Below are 17,247 nucleotides of genomic sequence, written 5' to 3' on the forward strand. Positions count from 1 at the left end.
CTATTCTGCCAAAGGATCTAGCAAAGAAAATTAAAATATAGTTAACGTAGTAAGTACTAGATCAGTCAAAGCAAGCAACAATTTTCAACCACATATGCACCAAAGTTCTAGTTCAAACCACTAAATCTAGCAATTGCATGGTAGAAACTAATTAGCAATGATATAGGAACTGCTAAGACATGGATCAAGAATCATGATAAACCATAAGTTTACAAGATGAAGACGCCCACGGGAACGAGGATAATATACTTTTGATTTCGGAACACTCACGGCACCAAATTTTCATGGTTTGTAAAATGCTTGCACTCTTCAACATATAACTTGCTAACATTAGTTCATCTTGTAGGCCATAGAAGTTGAAAATATTGCAACTTCTAAGGTGTAATGAAAGGCATTGCGGAACAACATCCGGATCTACCCAATTTTCTCTATCCTTTTTTCTATTCCATATTTCGTCCTGTTAATAATGCACATAAATAAAATAAAACATATCAGGCATCGCAACGGGGTTCTATGAAAAGATAAATAAGATATGATCTTTAACGAACCTGGCAAAGGTCAAGCTTTTGAAGTTTAGGGCAGTGATTGAGAACTTCAACTAAGAATTGACAACTATATTCAATAAAAATAAGCTCGAGTTGGGTCAAATTATGAAAAGTAGGAATCAAACCATGGTAATTCACCTAGTTCATATATGAAGAAATCATGTAAGATTCTCACAAAAAAACAAAGGAAATAGCATTTTTCTTTTCCATTTCATCATCGGATCAGTGAGTGTAGGAAACAAACCTGGTTGAGTTCAAGGCGCAGAGAAGGTGTGTTGTTAACAGCTTTTAATGGAAAATAAGTAGAAATGCAATGAATAGCAGCTCTGGTCAAGTTACTCAAGCAAAAGTTCTTCCACTCGATACATGTTAGAGATTCATCAGAATCAAATGGCACAATGGATATGTATAATTCCTCAAGAATTGGACATCCAGATAAAAACATGATAATGTCTCGAAGTTTAGGGAACCAAATATATTCCAAATTGTCATACCCCAAAATTTGCCCGAACAATTCATGTCTTTTAATTCATCAAGGGTCAAAATTAAGAGTCATGGGGTTTGACATTCCTATTGTCAAACCCACACTCTTATAAAATATACTGAGTTAAAATGGGAGGTAGGAATAAGGAGTGTTTGAGCCCAAAACATCTGGCCCAATCCAGGTTTGATCATTCGGAAAGTCTGTTACGAATGTATAGTTTACTTTTATTAGATTATAATGTTAATTTATTTATTTTAATGTTCTCATTACTATTGTTAATTAATCATCTAATTTTTAGTATTATCATAATTTATAAGTATTAAGATTTTCTAGGATTAGGATTTTTTTTATATTATTATCTAGATTAGTTTTTAAGATTTATTAGGTTTTAGTAATTGTATATAGTCTTATTAAAATTATTGTTATGTTATTTACTATTATTATTAATTGTTGTTATTATTAGATTGTTAAAAATAAAAAAAGAAAAGAAAAAAGAGATCCAAAACAAGTTCTTCACGTTTCATGGAAAGAAGGAAATATGGCAAGATTGGATTTGATCCCAAATCAAATATTATGGCATTGAAGAGCAAGATTTCTGATAAAAAATAATGACCTAATTGAATGGTATATAACAGAACAACAATTGTAGACCAGGGGGAGGATTGGCCGCTGCAGAATCGTAGGCTAAGACTAAAAAAATCGTAAGGACCAGTGCCATGGCAGAAGGAAATTTGGGAGGATTCAAGCAGTTTTAAGGATCAATAACGTGATTACGGCGAGCCCTGGATCGAACTTGGTGGCCGCAGACGCTCGAAGCATTCAGAATCGTTCCCACGCTTGCTCACGTTCGGCTATCCTGCCTTATGCTCAATCACGCTCATAGGGGCATCATAAACAGGTTTTAGGAATAAAGCTCTCCGGCCACGTTTAAAAAACCATTGCCTAAAAGCTTCATCTTTCTGGAAAACGCAGTAAGGAAGACGACACTGTAGCGCGCGTTTTCGTTTAAAAAAATATATATTTAGTTTTTCATATATCACGTTTGTCGCATTGTATAAACAGTTAACAAGTCCAGTGCAGGTGGCTGAGGCGCATCACTAGCAAGACAAAAGACTTGGGTTCGATCCCCAGGTCACATTGTATTTTTTCATGAATAACTTGTTCCGTGATTCAGTGCCCACGTCCAACATAAGACTACCATATACCCTCTCATCCTGGCCGTCAGATACGCGACTAACAGGATCCAAAGGAGCCAGCGCGAAGTCCTATGGTGCACCATCAATGGACAGCAACATGTGATCTCACGCCCAGGTTTCTTGTATTGTTATTATTATTTGTATATTATTTATATAAATGTTTGATTTTCTTGATTTATGTTTAGAATATATATACATATATAATTTAATTTTAATTAAGATTAATATAGTTACATTAGGATTAGGCTTAGGGTTATTTTCTCGATTGATCGACTATTTCAAGTAATTTATTTAATTAATTTTAATTATTAAAACCATAAAAACCCTATATAAATAGATTAAGATATTAGGGTTTGCTCCATCCCATTTGACCAAAGTATCAAAACATTAGGATTCAAATTATTATTCGTTTCGACTAAATTTATTGGTCGCGATGATTAATAATCGATTAATTTAATTAATCAAATCCTATAAATTAAAATAATCTTTATTTTGCTAAATGGTTTTAACCATCTTATTGGTTACGATGATTAGCATTTTCCCTTCATCCAAATTCGTTATTATTTGTAATTGAATCTATCGATTATGAGGGGTAACGATAATTAAAATACGCACATTTGCTATTCGCGATAATCAATTTATCGATTATAGTGGTTAGCAATCCTCCCTTTAATCCGTTAGCCATGGTAATCAAATCTATTGATTATTACGACTAACGGTAACAAATTAAAAATCAGGGTTGTACGCCCAAATTTCAAAACAACTTCAAAACAAATTCAAATACATTCAATTCAACTCTAAGGCGTACAATCCTGTGCCCCGAACTACGTTGACTCTGATTCTCCATAAGGAGATACGTAGGCACTTGGCAACAAGGCGAGTCCCCCTCCTCCAAATCTTAATCATGTCCATAATAAAGCTTTAACCCTATTAACTGTCTTCCACCTTTCTTTATTTTTTGCCATAACCCTAATCTTTGCATGTTAACCTTTAGGAAAGGGTTTTGGGTGCCTAACACCTTCCCTTAACCCGAATATAGTATCTTACCTTGAATCTCTTAACTGCGCAAGGTTTCCTATTCGCCTTGTTAGAATAGGTGGCGACTCTCTGAGTTATAATTTTTAGGCAGGTTGCTACACAAATGAAGGGTTTTGAGAGAAGGGAGTAGACAGTAGTATAATAGAAGAATAACCTTCTTTCATACCACAATTAAAAAGCTTGAGAACCACAAGGGTTTTACAAGTGAGAAGGGTGATGGGCAATTCCGAGATAAAATGGAGATAAATGTACTCAACTCTTCTTTGTACCACAAAATTGATCCATTTGGTTATAGTGGTAATACGGAACTTAAGAGCACGGTCGTATGAAACATTGAAATGGAAACTCTTAATAGGAAGAGTGGCATCTCGCGCAAGCAAAACTGAGTATATAAAATCATGAAATTTATAACATTTGGTAACTAAGTAATTGAAATCATGAAAGTTAAAACATTCGGGTTGAATAAGAAATTTGGCGTCGAAGCACAGAGTGGGAACTGAGAGCCATAGATGGTTCCACCTCTTTGAGAGAATGCTTGTAGCGACGGATTGTTCGGTTTGAAGAAAAGAGAGAATGTGACAGAGAATATCGTCGGGCAGAGTGCTTATCATATCAGCCATTGAAATTGGTTTTAGTTTTTCAGTCAAAACTAAACTCTAAACCTAAAATATGATATGCGTGAGAAAATTATGGACTAATTACTGTCTATTAATTAATTGGTCATGTGACTACGGGTCACTCTTTAAGGTTTTCAAATAAAGAAGATATTGTCTAAACAACTAAATTATTTTAATTTTCAAATCATTGAATATAAATATTTTCAATAAAACATATATTTTCAAATCAATTATTTCTATTTTTAATACATTGAATATCACTATTAATAACATAACATTTTTTTAAACTCTGTTCCTGGGACACTTAGCATTTTCTTTAATTTATTTGTATTTATTATGAATGATTGAAATTTGAGGCAATTATGGATTGGTAAAAGTAAATCACGCAGATATTTTCTCATTTAACTATTTAATATTCATTTATGATTCATTATTATCCTTACAAAGAATCAACAAATTTATGTTATAGCTATATTTTTCTTCCGTTTAAAAAAACAATTTATTAATATTTTTCCAAAATAATTTATTAACCTTTGTGTAATACATCATAATTATATTTTAGAAAACTATTTTCTCAACTTAATATTTTTTAGTGGGAGGATCATGGAAGATAGTGTTGTGAAAGTTGATAGACTTGGTTGGAGCCTATATAAAAGTTATAATTAGTTAGGCTATGAAAATTGTAACTCAACAAACTCAACAATTTTTATTTGAGTAATTAGATCTAGATAGATGTTTTCCTAGTTCATTTGAAACTGCATTTCTTTGGGTCTCACCAATTTGGGAGATTTGGAGGAAAAGAGAAGAAATATGAATTTTGATATTTAAAAAGTTATTATATTTGTTAAAATATTTTCAGTTTAATTTTAGTATTTAAAAATTATTTTTTTATTGTGTTAATGTTTTTCTTCAATATATTTTTCATATTGCATCGATCCACTTATTATAATTGGTCTCTACCTTTAAATTATTTTTAATCAATTTTTTATGTTTATTTATGTTTGTTTTTTTCTTCTAATTTTGTTATTTATCCTATCTTATTTTCATTTATATCAGATTTTAAATCATTATTTTTTTATTTATTTAATAAAAAATTTAAATCAATAATTTTTTTTTTGTAGCTAGGATTAAATTTAAAAGGAGTACTAGGGGTACTCAAACCCAGATTACAAAAGGATAAAGTCCGGAAAAGAAAATTACCAACCAATAAAAACTTAAACTAGATAATTCAAAGGATCTTTGCATAAATAGTAAAAGTTGCTATTGGTATGAGTAATATCCCCCACCGTAGACCATTTCCAAGCCGAAATCTTGATGTTCCAAACTAAATCTGATAAAATGAAATTCTCATTCTTAAAGATTACCGAATTGCGGGTATTCCAAATGCTCCAACACACCACCAACCAGATGAAACCTTCCTTGCCAGACCTAGTTTTTGACTTGCTGAAAAAATCAAACCATAAATCATAACTACTGCTGATTGAAGATCCATGGTCCACATAGGTGCCTAACCAAATTCCTATATTATCCCAAACCTGTTTATGACTGGGCAGGAAATCAAGATATGGTATAGCGACTCTGTTACATCAGAGCAGAAACATCAGCAACTATCCTCTGGACTGTTCACGATGCCTCAAATCAGGAGCGAGTCCTTTGTCGCCAATCTGTTCCAGAAAACCCTCCAGCCGAAAGCCTTTACTTTGTGCGGTATCTTGGTCTTCCAAAGCCTCTCGAAAACTTTGTTTTGAGCTGCTTCCAACACCCTTTCGTTAAGGGCCGGAGGAACGAAAATGGTGTTGTAGCCGCTCTTGGCCGTGTATCCCTCCAACGGATTGTTGTTCCATATTACTCGACCGTTCTCCTCTGCGCTCAAAGTAGCATCCTGCAATATAAGTTTCAGTTCTGCCAAAGCATTAATAATACCAGTATCTGTCGAAACAAGGATGATGCTGTCTCCCCGAGACCATCCATTGTGAACCTATTTCCCGACATCCGCCATGCAACAGCCCTTTTTAAGACTAAGCTCGTACAGATTCAGGAAAAGAGATTTAAAATTCTCTTCTTTGAACCACACGGCTTTCCAAAAAGAAGTGGATATACCATTACCTATGATGACTTTGCAGTTGCTTAGAAAATCCGCCCCATTGTTACGGTTTTCCAAGTTGAGAATATCGCTCCACCATGTTGATGCCGATCTAATGCGTCTAGCAACTTTGCCATTTTGAACTTGCAACTGGATGTTTCCGTATTTGGCAGACAGCATTTCCTTCCACTTCCCTTTGTCCCCATTGATGATTCTCCATTTCCATTTTAACATTAACGCCGTGTTGAAATCCTCAATGTTTTTTAGCCCAAGACCTCCTTCTTTCATTTGTAAGCATAAGATTTTCCATCATACCCAATGGATCTTCTTCCTCCCCTCAGCTCCTCCCCATAAAAAGCGGCTTTGAATCACATTTATCTCTTGACAAACCTTCCTCGGAGTCTTGTAAAAAGAGAGATGAAAAATAGCTAGGCTACTTAAGACAGATTTGATGAGTGTGATTCTCCCACCGAGAGATAACATTCTTCCTTTCCAACAACTAAGGCGATCTTTAAATTTATTCACTAAAGGAGTCCTGGACTATATTCTTCTCGGGTTCGACCCAATCGGTAAACCAAGAAAAGTGAATTGTTTTTCTTCAGTTCTGCAGCAAAGAAAATTTGCAGCCGCTGACAGAAAGTGAGGATTGATGTTCACGCCAATGAGTTTGCTTTTGTGGTAGTTTACTCCCAGCCCCGAAACCAACTCGAATCCTCTAAGGATTTATTTGAGACTCCATATATGCTGCCATCCACCTTTGCCTATCAGCAATGTGTCATCGGCGAATTGAAGAATATCCACCGAGCAGATATCAAAAACCTGAAAAACAGAAAAAACACCACATTCGGTAGCATTCGTAACCAGGCCGGCCAGAGCTTCTGTCACCAAAATGAAAAGAAAAGGGCAGATAAGGTCTCCTTGTCGAAGAACCCTCTGTACAACGAAATCTTTTGTAGGGCTTCCGTTCACGAGAACAGACATAAAACTAGAAAAAACAATCGCTTCCATCCACCTATCGCCGAACCCCATTTTGTCCATCAAGAATCTTAGAAATTGCCAACTGACTCTATCGTATGCTTTCTCGAAGTCAACCTTGAACATCATACACTCTTTTTTCTCCTTTGTTGCAAAATCTACTACTTCGTTTGCTAGAACAGCACCGTCCATCAGTTGCCTTCCAGGGACAAAGGTTGTTTGAGATGGTGAAACAATCCTGCCAATAACTCCTTTGAGCCTAGCTGATAGTAACTTCGAAACAATCTTGTATAAGCAACCAACCAGACATATGGGACGATAGTCTTCTAAACCCAACGGAATTTTTGTTTTAGGTATCAAGGACAGGAAGGAAGTGGTAATGGATTTAGATAACACAACATTTTAATGGAAATCATTGATGAAACGAATGATGTCTTCTTTCATAAAGGCCCAACACTTTTTGATAAAAAAGAAGTTGTATCCGTCCGGGCCCGGGCTTTTGGAACCGTCGCAATCCCACACAGCTTCTCTAATTTCAGATTCGAAGAAAGGCAGCTCTAAATTGGCAGACTCCTCTGTAGTTAAAGACTTGAAAACAGTACCTTCAATAATGGGGCGAAAAGCTTCTTCTTCCTTAAAGAATTCTGAGAAAAATCTCCAAACCTCTTCCTTTACTTCCTTCACTGAGTATAATGTTCCATTTGGATGGGGAAGCGCACCAATGAAGTTTCTTCTACGAAGATCTTTCAAACTTTTATGGAAGTAACCACTGTTGACATCTCCTTCGTTATCCCAAATTGTTCTAGACTTTTGAGCAATCATGTTCTCTTTAATCTTCAGATCCATTCACAATCGGCTAACTACCTCACTGCGCCTAATCAGGACATCTTCAGAAATTTCTTCCCTGCAGGATTCCAGAATAGCATATGCCTCGTTGATAGCTTTCACGTTCTGCTCGATCTTCAAGCCCCTCTTGCCGAAAACCGTCTTGTTCCAAACGGCTTTGCTCTTCAAATTCCTAAGTTTCTCTTTTAAGATGAAGTCCCCTCTTCCTGTTACCTCGATTCCCTTCCATTCCTTCTCCACAAAGTCCATAAAATCCTTGTTACCGAACCATTCGTTATGAACACGGATCGGTTTTGGCCCCCAGTTTGAGTTGTCCACCATGAGCCAAACTGGGCAGTGGTCAGATATATCCCTGTTTCCCACCATTTGCCCCACTATGTCCAGACTAGAGATCAAATTATCAGAGACTAGGAAGAGATCTAGTCTACTCATGGCACAACCCTTCCCACCAAACCAAGTAAACCTTTTGCCTTTTGTTGGGACATCCACCAACTTGCTTTGGTCTATGAAACCTGCAAAACCCGTAATTTCGTTACTTCGCATTTGTTGTCCCCGACCTTTCCTTTCACTACCATCAGAAACTGAGTTAAAATCGCCAACTATGCACCACTCACCATCTGAGAACTTGGTTTTAGCTTCCAATAAATCCCTCCAAAGTTTCCTCTTTAAATTCAAAAAGCAAGGAGAATAAACGTTGACTATGTAAAAAAAATTTCCCTCCATTTAACCTTAATCCCAAGGTAACCTTCTCCTCTGAAACTCATAATAACATCGACAGTTTCCTCCTTCCAAAGAGTTATATACCACCCGATCGACCTTCTGACTTTGTGAAAGACCAACCAACTTTCTCAAAACTCCATAAGCTACTTATGATGGTCTGATCCACTGTCTCCAATTTGGATTCTTGAATCAGGAAAACTTCACCCCTTCCCTCCTTAATGATTTTGTTGATTCTGTTCCTCTTTACCGAACTTCCTCCCCCCTTATGTTTAGAGTTCCAATAATCATGGGAACTCTTTGTTGAACGCCTTCGATATCTGCTTTCTCTCCCTAGCAGTCTTCTCCATTGCCTCAATTTTTTCTTGCAATCCCTCCTTCCTTGGGTATCTTTTATTCCTAATCTCTCAATTGCCTTCCAAACTTTATCCCCCACATTGGATTCCATGTTATCCCAAAATCTGTTGTTACAGTGAACCACATTCGAATCAGAGATTCGGTCGCTGCAGAGAATATCTCCTGCTGAAAAAGAATCGTCCTCTTCGTGACAGAGATGTGGTGAAGATTGAAGAGGTGTAAAAGTGTTGGTATCGGGCCTCTTCTTAGGACCAGCATCTTGATTCTTCTCTAAAAGGGCCTCCAAGCTATTCAGCCTTAAGGTTCTTTTGATGGGCTTTGACTTCTTAAATTTCAAAGGCCCAGAAATTTCGTACACACTTTTGTAATTAGATTTAATGGGCTTTTCTGAACTCCTATCTGGTCCTGTCTTAAATTTGAAGAACGTGTCTATGGAACAACTCACTTGAGAATTCTTGGACGCAATATAGGATGGGGACCCAGTGAGAAAAAGTTTTGCTGATGAAGCTTCCTTCGCCGCCCCTATGGCTTCATCGAAACTTCCAACAATAGCCTTTTTGTCTTTCCTCGAGCCAGATATCACTTTTTCTGCCGTGTCCTTTTGGACTTCCTCATCTGTCTTGTCAACGGAAAGATCTCCCTTGTTCTCTTCCTGGATGTTTGAAGATAGAGCATCACTATCCATCGAGAATATATCGCCCTCCTCGTCGCCTAAAACACCTTCGTAATCTGATGCAGATGAAGACTCAGTGTTGTAATTCTTATATTCTTTCTCCTTGGATGGTGCCGAAAATCTCAAGGGACCGTAGGAGTCCTCTGACATTTTGATGTCGAAAGAAGATCCATTGATGAGGACCTTGAAACACACCTCAGACACCTTAGCTATATTGGTTCTAATCATGATTCTAGCGATGTCCATGGTCGTCCTTTTTTGAGTATTTCCATCCGTACAAATATATGATCCAACCAAACTAGCCAGTTTTTCAAAGAAACAGAAATTCCATGCGTGACATGGAACACCATGGATCCTTATCCAAGTGACTCTTTCATTGTCTATATCTTCCTCCTTCCACTCCCTAATGCAAGAGAACCATTGGCTCCACCAGGATTTTCCTTCTTTGATTAAGTTTTTGATTTCCCCTTCCTCGATTTCTTCTAAGAGACAAAGATTTGCTCCTAGAAGAGTAACCTTGATAGCGAAATAACCCTCGATCTCAAAGCTGTTTTGGATATTATAAGACATACCTAATTGATGTACCCTCCCCACGTAGGCCTTTTTGTATCTGTTGATGTCTTCCTCCTCAGCTTCATAATGGATTTTGTTATCAAAACGATCCGAACTAGAGACGTCGATATCTTCTCTATTCAACACAACATCTACAAAAGATTTTGATCCCGTATGCCCGCTGCTCTTTCCCTGCCCGCTACTCTTTCCCTTATCGCTCCTCCGTAGAGTCTTCCCATCCCTAGGGTTTACTCCTCTAATGAAAGTTCCTTTGGTAACCGTTTTGACGTTTGTCCTCCCATTCCTACCTTCATCTTCGCTTCTGTTGAACCTTGGAAGGTTTGCATGGATCTTTCTCCCGTCGTTGATGATGTTATCTAATTTGACTGCAAGCAATCTCGCATTCTCTCCAACTCTGAATCTGGCGAAGCAAAGTCTCTTCCCCATTATGTTCCTTTTTTGTGGTATTACGACCTCCAAAATGTCTCCTATGCAACCGAACAGCTCGAAGATATCTCTAGTGTAACACCCTTCTAAACCCCCGCGGAAAATATAATATTATCAGAGTAATAACACATCAAGGATGCTACAATTATTAAATAAATAAAAACATCCAGTCGATTGTCATGCTTTATTAGAAATTAACCAATATCAAACATGTGTTTAGCACAGCGGAACTTAATTCAGCAGTATTAGGAAACATCTCCACACAAATACTCAATACATAAATCCATAGCCAAAATGGCAACAATGTATAACAAGTAACGCTAAGACTAATCGATCCCAGTGTTACAATCAGAGCATGACTCGACACGAACTACGGGCTAGCCCACAAGCTATCTTCACCCAATCAAGACGCCGCTACATCCTTAATCTGAAATCATCAAAGTAAGGGTGAGACTACATCATAATTAATTAGCATTATAAATCATCAGATATAGAATTTCATAAGCAATTATCCACCCTACTTAGCATATTCAGGTTTATCAATTCCTACCAATCACAAGCACAAGTCAAAAATATGCACCAATAACACCACACAATCATAACACCGGATTTCATCCTGACATGTCACAATTTATACAAAGACCATGCAGACTCTCATGCATGTGGTACCAAAATTCGTGAATCACATTCACAGGACTTCTCTCTTTGATACTACCCTCTAGTCGCTCACACCCCACATGGGCACACGACTACTGCCTCATCGCTCACACCCCACATGGGCACACGATGACTGCCTGCTAATCTCCGCACAATGGGAATTAGCCGTCAATGCAAATGATTTATGAATGAATGCACACATGTCACATACTTATATCATCATCAACCCGATGCTTAACATCGCTTTATCACATCTTACCAATAACGTCACAACAAGTATGTACATGTATCATGCATCATTCAAAACAAATCAATCATCATCATTCAACAAAACACATGATAACAACATTTACCATGAATAACATCCATCTGCATCATCATTCATCAAAACACATGATAACCATATTTACCACGAACAACATCCATTTGCATAACAAGCAGAAGCAATCACATTATAACAACACACATCATTGCACATATTCAATTATGCAAACAACAATTCATTGCACCTCATCAACTATGCAAAACAAGAATAAACCACATTTGAAGAAAACGATACTTTTCAAAATAAAATCAAGTTATTGTTGTTTCCTTTATTTCATAAGGTAAAGCATTCAATTTAAGGAACAACGTCCAAAACGGCGTATAAAACGGAGTTACGGTTTGAAAATTAGAAGCTTTTAAAGTTAGAACAGTTTTCAAAACGTGCTGCTGGAATTTGTACTGTAACCCGGTTCGTCCCACATGGGAACCGGTTCCTAGACCCAAAAATACCATTTTTAACGTTTAAAAACACTGGAACCCGGTTCCTCCCACATGGGAACCGGTTCCCACGAACCCAGTAGCTAAAAAAAGTGATTTTTAAGGCTTTCATGCATCCCAAACACATACCAACTCATACCATTACGAAATTGATCATCAATAACATCAAAATACTCAAAATACATGATTCTAATACACAAACAACAAACCATAACACCATGTAACAATACTACATCATCAATTGCAAGCAATTCATCAAATCATACATGTCAGTGTTAGGATTTCACAAAACCTAACATCCCAAATAGAGATTCTAATTCCTTAATTCAATCCTATTATCATCAAAATCATAATACTATATAATTAGAGTAATCACCCCTTACCTTGATGGAGATTCTTGAATTGATCCTTGAACTTTGGGGTTTTCCTCCTTCCTTTGCTCTTCTCACTTCTACGATCAAAATCTTTTCTCCCAACTCTTCTCTTGCTCCTTTCTTTTCTATTTTTCCAATAATAAAATAATAATAGAATTAGGACCAAGTGTAGAGCTTTTTACTCCATACACCCCCTAATTATCCATCACACCCCAAAAGTCTAATATTCTCTTATTTCCTTGTTTTATGAACGCATAACATAATTTAGTAATGAACTCCACAACTCAACACCCCTCATTACTAAATACTACACTTGGCCCAAGGACTAATATTCCATAATTCCTCCAATTATTTCAACAAAAATACCAAATAGTTCTATATAATAATTTAATTTCCGATTAAATTAAAATTATAAAATATGGGGTGTTACAACTCTCCCCCACTAAAAGAGTTTTCGTCCTCGAAAACATACTTCAAGTGGAAGTTCCGGATAGGAGTCCTTCATCTGAATCTCCAATTCCCAAGTAACATTCCCCTAGTCGATCCTCAAAATTAATCCGACATAATCAACAGAAAGCATGTCTCATGCATTCAATCTCAGCTCTTACGTTGCATTCGACCACTCCACAGATGTACCACTTGCCATGTCTCCAAAAGGTTAATGACAATGAAACGTCGAGGTGCGACTCATAAAATACACCCAATAACTAAATAATGTAATTACACAATCCATGGTATGATCACACCTGATCAACACTGCCGTAAAGCATTCCATCTACCGAACGTACCAACCTTAGACACACTTTTCCATCTGAGCGATGAAATAACACTTATACTTTTCACCAACTGCTTCTTTCAAGAGCTCGATAATAACATTCCTATACCATTGAATTTCAACTATCTGACTCCTCCCAAGTCATACCACAAATTATCCAACACGTCACATTCCGCTTTTACTGCACTATTTGGATTACTCATTACAACCATCATTACCAATTAGATTTCTCAGTTTTATCCAATTCCGACTCTCTTCACTCATTCGTTACAGAATCCTTCTTTGTCATACATGGTACTAATCTACCATTTAGCAACACTTACTCGCACTCAAAAATAAAGTCCTGATTTACTTCCTCTATTTAAACATTCTAACCATCAGAACGAGTACACACAAGTAATTATAATCACACTCATCATCCTTAATATACCATTGCTTACAAAATAGCTCAAACTAAGTCCCACTTTTCTCTAAGAATTAAATCAACTTCGTCCTTCATAGAGTATAATTCCTCATTATATCTGGAAATCTACAATAACACTTTACAATAGTCCAAAATTATTATAGCATCATATAGTATACACTCATCGCCTTAACTTTGCTGAATACATACTCGTTAACTAACTACATCCACAATAACATACTCATCACCTCAGCAATTATTCAAAAGAGTACTAATCCTCCGAAATGACATCCTTTCATCCACTAGATTATAAATCCAACATATAGATCAATACACATCCTCTATGTAGGCTCCTGACATATTAATTCCTCACTGCCCACGAGTAATACTCATAACACTACTCCACATCACACTTTCGTTGCGCGATTATGGTTACCCGTCTTAAATCATCATCCAATATATTGCACTCTTTCGTATTCACTTCTTCATAAGTTCACACAACATGGTGAGTGATTATTCTCACGGCTTAGTATCCATCATATCCTAAACCATTAAGGTAACAAACAAGCTCATCCTATCTATATGATTCCTTCTACTATCAACAAGAGATTAAGGGTGATCAAGTCCTCAATTTGTCAATAGATAGCCGACAACCATATTTAAGCATAAACCGTCGTTACTACATAATAGTGTCCTTTCCGAGTTTGCACTCGAACTCATTAACATCATCATAGTCCAATAGTTCACTCTGAGTCTTTACAACTTGCACACTTCCCTCTCATTGGCTCTTGTCGGTGAGACACCAACGTCCAAACATTTTACACAATCCGCTTCGTAGTCACTTAGCATCACACACATGTTAAGTACTTCCAAACTTCATAATCACTAGTATACTCGTACATTACTATTCATCTCGTTCCAAATTAAAATCCCCTTCTTAGCAAAAGACCGCGACAACATTCATAACTCGAGGTTTTAATCTAAATCCCATGACATCTTTCACGTCCAAGTATCATTCCAATCGCAATCTCAACAATTCTTCCTCACACCAATAGGTGTAAGAAATCCTCTACAATTCTCCTTCTATACACGTCGTTGCCTTGGCATCATAAATACGACCCCAACCGTACTAAAACTTATTTCACCCTTCTCTACTAATTCACTCCTTGCTAAAATCCATCGCCACTCAAATCATCAGCTTATTCTTCAACAACATATTCTACTCAATTTTGTTTCAAACAATCACGGTAGTAGGCATTCCTATTCAACAAGTTTCACGCTTCCTTAACTGACTTCAGAATATCTCCTCCTAGGATCAAAAGTTATGGGTTTTTAAAGTAAAAAACAATTTTCCAAAAACTCACAGTAGAAACCGGTTCCTCCCACATGGGAACCGGTTCCTGGATGCTTCCCATAACTCGTCTCTAATTTTTACTATGGGGAACCGGGTTGTCTCTATCTGGGAACCGGTTCCCAGCAACCCAAAATTCCCACACCTTTTCTTTTATAATGGGAACACATTCCAAACAAGTTTTAAACATCAAATAACAACATATATCATGGTTATTAAGTCAGCTTTGCAATACCCCAAACGACACTTAAATCAGACACTCGAATCTCAAGATATGAATTTTCCAATCGTTGTCCGAAATTGCAACACTGACGCCATGCAGCGACACCTTAAATGATATTTCCAAAACTCCTCAAAAGGTATACTTAATTCCTAAAATTGCTTCTCAACAAACCTTTTAATTATTCCTTCAATCTGTTCAACTCTGACACTGACATCCCGTGCCGTACCAACAAACAAGTCTAGTTCTAAGAGCACGTGTAACCGCAACTTCACTTCTTTCCAACATCATCCTGTCACAATTAAATATGTTACAGCTGCTGCAACCAATTTTATGACAAAGTTCATCTCTTTAGCTTTCCGACGCCTCAAACGGAACTTAAATCGGATGTCCAGAACTCCAGTTATGAATTTTCGAAGTTCTGCAGCTATTCAGCAATTTTCCGGCATTTTGCTTACGAAAATTTCACTCCAAAACTCATTCTCTTCAACTCGATCATATTCCAAATAGCTCCTTATCATATCTCTTCACTTCCAAACATTCTTATAACTTGAGCAACACACCCCATTGCCGAAGTGCGATTTTTGAAACATTACGACAACAGTCCTCTTTGCAACTTGCAACTGAACCTCTTCCGAGACGCACAGCTACTCAATTGACAACTTCGCAGCCCATCAGCAGAGCTGATACATTACAACTTCTTAATTTCCCTCTCCTACAATAATCATCAATTACCTCTAATCATTTTCCTTCCAGATGTTCCAACTTAACTACCAGTCAAGTCCCAATTTCAAGTCACCTTCGATTTGGAAAACAACAACTCCAACAACGCTTGCACGGTTGCCAACAACAGCCTACTGAATCAATCGTCTTACAACTGAAACATAACCGAGAAGTGAAGCTTCTCCCCCACTTGTTTCAAACCAACTTCCGCAACAAACAACCAAGTACCGACAGTGATTCACTCACATGTCGCGTACCAAGGGACAATATGCCGACAGTATTCAACTGTCGTGCAACTCGACTGACTCTACAATTGGCCGGACGGACCGACCTGCTCTGATACCACTATTGTAACACCCTTCTAAACCCCCGCGGAAAATATAATATTATCAGAGTAATAACACATCAAGGATGCTACAATTATTAAATAAATAAAAACATCAAGTCGATTGTCATGCTTTATTAGAAATTAACCAATATCAAACATGTGTTTAGCACAGCGGAACTTAATTCAGCAGTATTAGGAAACATCTCCACACAAATACTCAATACATAAATCCATAGCCAAAATGGCAACAATGTATAACAAGTAACGCTAAGACTAATCGATCCCAGTGTTACAATCAGAGCATGACTCGACACGAACTACGGGCTAGCCTACAAGCTATCTTCACCCAATCAAGACGCCGCTACATCCTTAATCTGAAATCATCGAAGTAAGGGTGAGACTACATCATAATTAATTAGCATTATAAATCATCAGATATAGAATTTCATAAGCAATTATCCACCCTACTTAGCATATTCAGGTTTATCAATTCCTACCAATCACAAGCACAAGTCAAAAATATGCACCAATAACACCACACAATCATAACACCGGATTTCATCCTGACATGTCACAATTTATACAAAGACCATGCAGACTCTCATGCATGTGGTACCAAAATTCGTGAATCACATTCACAGGACTTCTCTCTTTGATACTGCCCTCTAGTCGCTCACACCCCACATGGGCACACGACTACTGCCTCATCGCTCACACCCCACATGGGCACACGATGACTACCTGCTAATCTCCGCACAATGGGAATTAGCCGTCAATGCAAATGATTTATGAATGAATGCACACATGTCACATACTTATATCATCATCAACCCGATGCTTAACATCGCTTTATCACATCTTACCAATAACGTCACAACAAGTATGTACATGTATCATGCATCATTCAAAACAAATCAATCATCATCATTCATCAAAACACATGATAACAACATTTACCATGAATAACATCCATCTGCATCATCATTCATCAAAACACATGATAACCATATTTACCACGAACAACATCCATTTGCATAACAAGCAGAAGCAATCACATTATAACAACACACATCATTGCACATATTCAATTATGCAAACAACAATTCATTGCACCTCATCAACTA

The 17,247-nt window shown here is 37.1% G+C and overlaps 1 protein-coding gene across 1 annotated transcript; it reads right to left on the minus strand.

Moving 5' to 3' along the window:
• Positions 1-990, minus strand: LOC131613894 (probable FBD-associated F-box protein At1g32375). The gene is made up of 5 exons (XM_058885533.1): positions 790-990; positions 549-683; positions 271-457; positions 119-172; positions 1-17 (listed from the first exon to the last, which is right to left on the minus strand). The coding sequence occupies exons 1-5, from the start codon at positions 988-990 to the stop codon at positions 1-3; spliced, it is 594 nt and encodes a 197-aa protein (XP_058741516.1).
• Between the last annotated feature and the right edge of the window lie 16,257 nt (positions 991-17,247).

This window comes from Vicia villosa, linkage group LG6 (assembly GCF_029867415.1).
Source record: "Vicia villosa cultivar HV-30 ecotype Madison, WI linkage group LG6, Vvil1.0, whole genome shotgun sequence".
NCBI lineage: Eukaryota > Viridiplantae > Streptophyta > Magnoliopsida > Fabales > Fabaceae > Vicia > Vicia villosa.